Source organism: Carassius auratus, chromosome 38 (genome assembly GCF_003368295.1).
Source record: "Carassius auratus strain Wakin chromosome 38, ASM336829v1, whole genome shotgun sequence".
In the NCBI taxonomy this organism is placed as follows: domain Eukaryota; kingdom Metazoa; phylum Chordata; class Actinopteri; order Cypriniformes; family Cyprinidae; genus Carassius; species Carassius auratus.
Genome location: NC_039280.1, coordinates 428,063 through 436,448, shown reverse-complemented (window position 1 = coordinate 436,448; position 8,386 = coordinate 428,063). Strand labels below are relative to the sequence as shown.

The 8,386-nt window shown below is 34.6% G+C and overlaps 1 protein-coding gene and 1 non-coding gene across 2 annotated transcripts; both read left to right on the top strand.

Moving 5' to 3' along the window:
* Window positions 1-262: 262 nt before the first annotated feature.
* On the top strand, window positions 263-3,397 carry LOC113056585 (mitochondrial import receptor subunit TOM20 homolog). Its single transcript, XM_026223347.1, has 5 exons — window positions 263-481; window positions 840-886; window positions 1,703-1,784; window positions 1,861-2,003; window positions 2,605-3,397. Exons 1-5 carry the CDS (start codon window positions 358-360, stop codon window positions 2,647-2,649), a joined length of 441 nt encoding a protein of 146 aa, XP_026079132.1. The 5' UTR covers window positions 263-357; the 3' UTR covers window positions 2,650-3,397.
* LOC113057571 (small nucleolar RNA SNORA14) lies at window positions 2,034-2,169 on the top strand. The gene has a single exon (XR_003277846.1). It is a non-coding gene; the product is annotated as a small nucleolar RNA SNORA14 (small nucleolar RNA).
* Window positions 3,398-8,386: the final 4,989 nt, after the last annotated feature.

Here is an 8,386-nt window from a genome sequence, read left to right as displayed (position 1 = left end):
CAGAAAGGTCTGCCACAGACCGTGCTTAGCAAACATTATAACCGCTCTGTGTTTGTGTGTGTGTGTGTGTGTGTGTGTGTGTCCTAAAGACTGTGCTGCGCAACTGTTTACTGTTAGATGTTCAAAATGTAACGTTAAATCAGAAATAATTTAAAACCGAAAAATAAATATAATACTATGATTAAAAGTTCAGAAGCCGGAAGTGTAGTGAGAGTGAAACATTCTCTGAATATATTCTGTGAAGATGCTTAGAATTGTTCAGGCGTCTGCAGCGAACACTCCCAGAGGGGTCCTTCCTCCGCTGTGTGAGCACGTGTCCTGCAGACGCCGCAGCAGATCACCGTTAACGGCGCCACGATGATGGGCAGCAAACCGAGCACGATCGCTGCGGGGGTCTGCGGCGCGATCTTCATCGGGTACTGTATCTATTTCGACAGAAAACGACGCAGCGATCCGAACTTCAGAACCAGACTGCGTGAACGTGAGTCATGTGATCGGCAAAGATTACTCGCGCGCTGGTTAGTTTGGATTCACTGATCTGCTGTTTAGATTACAGACTACTAGTGTTGGGGAATTACGTAATTAAATTATAAAATAAATGTAGCTTCCCAACAATGTTAGATTGGTAATAACTAACAGGTCAGTCTCGTTCAGACATTTTGACCCCCGATGAATGCTTCATTGAATCGGTTCGTTTGAATGACTCGTATGAATGGTTCACTTGTGAGTCATAAGGTGATCATAAGGTGATCATGCGTTGTGCATTAAATATGTTAATTAAACATGAATACATATAGATATCTGTAGTTTGATGTGCTGTTTTGTTCTCTCTTTTTTAGGGAGGAAGAAGCAGAGAGCTGCTCAGAATAAATCTGGACTCGCTGAAGTAGGTCAAACATCTGAATCACGTTTAGAGGTTTAGGAATTTTGCCATTACATTTTTTTTAAGCATTAAATGCCACAGAACCCCAAATATGATCAACCTCATGCTAAAAATAATATTTTACGTTACATTATTATATATTATTATTTTCTGTCACTATAGTTATTTACTGTTATGTTACGTTTTTTAAAGCATTTGTTTTATTTTTCTTGTTCTTTATACATATTAAACAATTTAGTTAGTTATGTCTCATTTTTATTTATTATTTATTTTAATCTTTTAATTTTAATCAATTTATTTCTGTTTTAATATTTATTTAGTTTGACTTCATTGTTCATTATTTATTTTGTCTAATCAATTTTATTGTATTAATCTCATTTTTATCTTTATTTTAAACAAATGTAATTGGTTGGCTATTTTTTATTTAATTAAAAAAATATTTTCATTTTAAATATTTGATTTAATGTTAATGCGTGTTATGAAAAATCAAGTTGAGTTAGAATGATCTTTTTTTTTATTTTTTATTATGCTTCAAATCTCATTTTATCTATTTATTTTTTTAAAAATTGGTTGTTGTTTTTTTATCTTTATCTTTATATCTATTTTTCATTTTAAATATTTGATTTAATTTTTATGCATTTTATAAAAAAATCAAGTTTAGTTAAAATATACATATTTATTTATTATGCTTTAGATCCTTTTTTTTTCTGTAAACTTTTCCTCAATCTCCTCATTTACACCATTTTGGTCCTTTGACCTGAGTTTTAAAAGTGTCTCTAGAGCTTTATGAAGGAGATGAAGTTTCGCTCTATCTTTCAGTTGCCAGATCTTAAAGATGCGGCAGCCGTGCAGAAGTTTTTCCTGGATGAGATTCAGCTGGGCGAGGAGCTGCTGGCGCAGGGTGAGATGTTTGTCACAAGGTTTCTAGATCTACTCTGCATGCCATGAAGTGCTAGACACCCAAATGTGTTCCTCAGGAGACTATGAGAAGGGTGTTGATCACCTGACCAATGCCATCGCCGTCTGCGGCCAGCCACAGCAGCTCCTTCAGGTGCTCCAGCAGACTCTGCCTCCTCACGTCTTCCAGATGCTGCTCACCAAACTACCAACCATCAGTCAGGTGAGCTCAACACACATCTCACACCCGTCACCGCACTCCTTTAAACCCCCCGTGAGCTGCGTCTATCTAGCTCCTGGGACAAGAAGGAATGCAAGAGAAAACCAAGAACTTTCCAAAGCTACGTGTCTTCACAGTGACTATTAGCTATTTCACCTCTTGAACATTGAAACATCTCTCACTAGTAGAGAACCTGTGTTAAAGGAATAGTTCACATAGACATGGGAAATATCAGGATGAGTTTGTTTCTTCATCAGGTTTGGAGAAATGTAGCATTGCATCAGTGTCTCATCAATGGATGCGCTGCAGTGAATGGGTGCCGTCAGAATGAGAGTCTGATAAAAGCATCACAATAATCCACAGCACTCCAGTCCATCAGTGAACATCTGGAGAAGACAAAAGCTGAAACTCTCATTCTGACGGCACCCATTCACTGCAGAGCATCCATTGATGAGACACTGATGCAATGCTACATTTCTCCAAACCTGATGAAGAAACAAACTCCTCTACATCACATAAAGCCTGAAGATGGTGGGGCATTTTCTGCAAGTGTTTATTTCGGGTGTACTGTTCCTTTAACGGCGATCATTTCTTCCGTTCACAGCGGATAGTAAGTTCTCCGAGTCTGGAGGAAGATGACGTGGAGTGAAGCGTGGCCTGATCTTCTGGTGTTTCATTCCTGTGTTTGTTTGCACACTCATCCTGATCTCTGCACTCTGTCTGGTCATAGTTTGCAGTATCATAGTTCATATTAAAAGCCATTCCAAACATGATTTCTTATAACAATCACAGATCTTTGAATACAAACGAAAGCATCAAAGTAAGAGTTGAATGTTTTTCTGTTTATAAGGTCATCATGTTACAGACACGAACACAAAGCAGTGCTGATCTATCTGCAGTTTAATCAGATGTTTTGTGCACGAGTCGTTTTGTGTGTGAAAGTGTTTTGGGTACATTTATTAATTTGTATGCACTGAACTTTAAAAATCAGTTATTCGTTAAATACTTTAATCATGAATGTCTTGTGGCTCACGTTTCTACATGTGCTTCTGTTTTACTTGAATCATAATTTTCACGATTGCAGTGCTCTTCCTCTTGGAGGCAGTACAAACACAGATTATTACAAACTATAAACTTTGCTTGAGATTTAGTTGTCTGAACTGAAGAATATTTTACATTATAACTCATCTATCTTGGTTTAATAAGCAAAGACAGTTAACGCTATTGGTCAGCACAGGCATTCATAACCTTTTCAAATTGTGTTTATTATGGCATACTAGAAAATATAACAACAATCAATACATTCAATATTATGTGCATATGGTATGCTATTGTACTCAGACTACTAATTAGACCAGATGTGCGGTATTAATAAACCAAAAGATTTGTTGATTTGAGATTTGTTGTTTTACTGAGAGGCACAAATATTAAATATGAAAACATTATTTTATATAAAATGTGAAACATTTTTATTTTTTTAATTTTCATTTAAATTTATTATTTTTATTTTATTTCATTGCAGCTTTATTTCTCAAAACAAAACATTATTTCCTTTTTTTTATAAATTAAAACTTTAAAACATGCAGGTTTTTAATAGTTTTCATTAAAGTTGAAAATACTTGTGTTTTTATTTGATATGCTTTTTTATATCTTATGTTAAATGTTTATATTCAGATTTTATTTTAGTCCGAGCAATTTTAGTACTTCACTTAAAACTTATTTTAAGTTAGTTTTGCGAAAGCAACTTTTATAATTTAAATTTTCATCTAATATTTCGATTTTATTTCATTTAACAAAAAAGTTTAATTTATTCATAATACATTACTGCGATTGGTTCATATGATTGGTCACACAAACCTGCAAAGCCGAAAACTGAAATTTTAACTTGAAAATGCTATAATTTATTTTGTAAATGATTAATAATGAGAGAAATATGGTACAATAATCAGTTTTTTCACTGTAAACTCGGTTATTGTTAAATTAATAAAGCTCTTTTCCAGTTTCTCTGTGGGTTCTCGAAGCACAAATGTCTGGACATGACTGACGAGAAGATGTTTTGGGTTTGAAACAGTATTTATGTGGCACTGTTGGATAATAGAAACGTTCGTTGGAGAAATACATCTACCTTCTGCCCTCTCTGTCCAGCTGCACTCAGATTTTCCAGGAATAATGATGTGGACAGATTTATAAATGGAAAGTGGATTCGGCTCTGATGTGCTGAATAATGCAGAGAACCTACAGAATATTTTAGTGAAGCATTTATCAAATACATTCTCAGCTTCAAACATTTTACAAAGTAACATATGAACGAACACAGGTCATGTTTAAGGTTAAATCACATTTACAAATTATGCTTGTGTTATTTTAGTGTGTGTGTGTGTGTGTTTATATATAAAAAATTGTGTTTTTATTTTTTTTTTACATTTATTTTTTTTTAAGTTTTTGTAATTTTGTTATGTGTATGTTTCAATTTTTATTTTTAAGGTTAAGTTTTCCACCTAATATATGATTTTATTTAAGCATTGGTGGTTTTGTTAAATTCTTTTGTTATTTTAAAATAGTTTCCATAACCCATTCCTAACTTTATTTCTATTAAATGTATGTTTTAGTCACTATTATTCTTACGTTGTTGACAATTTCGCTGTTATGTCAATGGAATTTCGGTCGAACGCAGGGTTGCCAGATCTTCAAAAATAATCCAGCTCAACTGTCAGTCAAAAGTATTCCAAACTATCCCTTTAAACTGCGGCAAGCGTAGCAAAATTCCGCGGGAAAAACGAGGACTTGGCAACACATACGTGTCTGTAGCGTATGTTAACGAAAGTTAGCGTAGTGGAACGAACAAAAACACACGTAGTCACGTTGTACTCTAATAACCGGGATCGCCCAAGACGCATTACGTATAAAGCGGAAGTAGTTGCGTAAATAGTAACGTTAATATCAAATAACAATTGTCAAGCAACGAAATCATGTTTAAACCAGATACAATCAACGATACAATTAGCGCTTATGAAGAGGATATGATCACTGGATTTGCCGAAATATATCAGGTTAGTGGCATCAGATCTTTGAAAAGTTTTCTGGTTTTTAGTAGCAAGTTAACTGAAAATACACAGTTTTCTATGCAATGTATTTTAAAAATGTATTTGAGAGTTTTCTACTATGCTTTTGTTTTATTCTACCCTACAAAAGCCAAAACACAAAAACTACAGCTTTTATAGACATTGGAGTTGATGGAGATCACAGGTGCTCCCTGTTTTGCATATTTCTGAACGGATTTACATAATCTTTTAAAAAGTAATTGAATTTCAAAGAGTTATATTGAAGCCATTTTCAAGTTCCATCCTTGGTTTTGTGTTTTTGAGTTTTAGCCGTTGTGAACTCTTGTCTTATTTATCTATATTTGCGATCATGTTGCTATGTATTTTTGCTCCTGATTCTGTCATTTGCACTGTATACATTGTATGTGTACAATGTTGAAAAAGTTTATAAAACCAGAATTTTACTGCATGTTTACAAATGAAGAGTGAGTTGGAGTCTCTTCCCATTCATTTACTCACAGGCAGGGGTGGTTCTAGGGTGAGTGGAGATCCGGGGCTTAGGCCAGAAAAATCCATGTATGTGACTTTTTATTTTAATAAATCAGAAAGATTTACCTTGTTTAAAATATACAGAAAATATATATATAATTTTAAAACATTTTATTTAAAGTATTGAGGAAAATACATTTGCTTTTTGCAAAAAAAAAAAGAAAAAAAGAATTGCAAAACAAATGAAACAGCGCGAAAGCAATGATTTTGCAATAAATATTTTCCATGGTCATATCTATTAATTTATTTGCAACGCTGATTTTATTTTGTGTGTCAGTCTAGTTTGAGCTTGCTATACCATTTTTCCTTTGCGCTTCACTTTTCTGCACGTCTCTCTTTATGGCAATGTTTTGACGTGGGGACGGGGCGTGTACAACATGCCTCCCAGGAAGTGACGTCATCGGCCCGAGACGCAGCTCACTGTTCCAGGTCCTGTCATGATGAGCAGAGACTATTGAGTGGATCATTTATTTTTATTCAGTAGCATTAAAACATTCATGTTTTCGTTTTATTTACTTTATTAACAAATGTATGTGTATTAGCAGCGTTTGCTCAATATAAAGAAGTTGTTAACATGAACATCTGCTGTTTATTTCTCTCGATGTGCACACTTTTATAGCATTATGTGTACTGGGATTGCGAATCATTTGAGTCAGTTCAGGAGTTCGTATCGGGGTCGCGAATCATTTGAGTCAATTTGGGGATCGCGAATCATTTGAATAAGTTCGGGAGTTCATAGCGGGATCGCGAATCATTTGTGTCAGTTTGGGGATCGCAAATCATTTGAAGCAGTTCGGGAGTTCAAAGCGGGTTGGCGAAAGGTTTGAGTGAGTTTGGGGTTCGCAAATCATGGCTGTATATGGACAGGCATTTTTAACTAATTTAGTAGCTAGTTCTAATTACGTTATCCACGCTTGTTTAGGTGTGAAATGTGAACTCCTATTTTTTGTTTTAATGATGTGCCTTTTAACAGTATCAAGTATATTCAAAAACTAAACAAATCGTGTCTAAAAAGTGCAAGCATCTAGGCTAATGTAAAGTTAAATGATGAAGTCATACTAGTGCGCGTGTGCATTTTGAGTGCGTTCTTTCACTGCATTATTCCGTGTATTCAAATGCATTTATGAATGCATGTGAATGATCACAAAATTCAAGATATGAACCCTTTGTGCCAAAAGGGTTCTTTCTTGTCATTATAGAACCCTTTTAGCATAAAATGTTCTTTGGAGTTGAGTAAAGAACCCTATGGTTCTATATAGAACCCCAATGAAACCTTTTTTCTAAGAGTTTGTTGGCCACAGGGATAAAAAAAAAAAAAAAAAAAAAGAAAGTCTGAGGACTGTGTCTTTAACAACATGCCCTCAGATGTTCATTCATGTTTCTTCTGTGCTATAAATAGTAATAAATATGACAGTTCATAGCTGCTTGAAATGAGGCGCTACAGCAATCTGTTAAAGAGCCACAAAATGGTATTTATTGTTTGAATTTCTTTAAAAAATGAAGACATTTGAATGCTTTGTTTCATACCTAAAGTAACCTGCTCTGTCTCGTCTGTCAGTGTGTTGACGGTGTCTTGTTTTATCAGTGATGTATTTTTCACTGCGTGAGAATATGGTGTGTGGCGTGAGACCGATATGGCTTGTCGGACATAGCAACATGGCTTTTGTGTCTAAGTTTGTCTTTGAAAGGTCAGTGGTCTCTTTGGTGGGCTACTGTAAGTTTACAATGACGTAGACACTGTAATGATGTCATAGGGTGATATTCATTACTGCATGGTTATTAATGTCAGTCTGAAGATCTTTTATGTAGTATGAAGTGTAATGTCCTGATTACATGAGGCTCAGTCCAGCTCCAGAGGAGTTTGGGAGGGTCTGTTTGGCCTGAAAAAATACGAGTTGTGAGAGATTTTATCCGCTTTTACTCTAGCCTTTATTAGTTTTGTTTTGGAGGAACATGTTCAGCTTCTTAAAGCTTCATTCACCCAGCAGTAAAGCATCAGATAGCTTCTAATGACCGCAGCACAGGAAAGGGTTTGGTCGCTTTGGAAGCTTCTCTGCTGGCAGACAAATACAGGCCTAATTATTTTTATCCAAGTCTGCAGCTGGTTTCTTTCTTTATTTTTCTTTTTTTTTTATTGTGTTTGGAAGATGTAGTCAGGCGCTCGGCGCTGCCAAGAGACAGGAACTGGAAAATAAAATATGAAAACACAACTGGAGCCAAGAACGTCGAATAAAAACATAATGACAGACAGTGTGTTTTCCATGAACTCATGCACTCATACCAAAGCTGCTCCCTCCCTTACTTTTATAAGACGGGAAAAGTGTGTTACGAGGGAAGCTGCTGAGATTTGATATGGGATTTAAAGGGATAGAGATGCTAAAATGAAAAATGTATTTATCCTCATTTATATAAATTAAAAATAGCATGAATTAAAGGCAGTAGGAGAATTAATTATGTAAATATATATCTATACAGCTGCTCACCAAGGCTGCATTAATTTGATCAAAAATAAAGTAAAACAATAATATTGTGAAATTATTTAAGTAAAAAGTTGAATATTTTTTAAAGTTTCTTTTTTTTTCATAATGGTAGGGCCTTTTTCTTTCACAATCCATTTTTATTTTATTTTGCCCAATTTCTGTTTTTTTTTTCAACCCCTAATTCAGTTTTCTTTTCTTCTTCATTTAATGGTTCATCAAAAAGCATGTCTAATAAATTGAAATCATGAAATTTATAATTTAACATTTCAGTAAGAAAAAAATTCTATTTTTGGGGCCCAATGAAATAATAAATTTG

Coding starts and splice junctions, on each gene's coding strand:
- LOC113056585 (XM_026223347.1), top strand. CDS start 358: ATGATGGGCAGCAAACCGAGCACGATCGCTGCGGGGGTCTGCGGCGCG. Junction 482..839: donor CAGAACCAGACTGCGTGAAC/GTGAGTCATGTG, acceptor TCTCTTTTTTAG/GGAGGAAGAAGCAGAGAGCT. Junction 2,004..2,604: donor AACTACCAACCATCAGTCAG/GTGAGCTCAACA, acceptor TTCCGTTCACAG/CGGATAGTAAGTTCTCCGAG.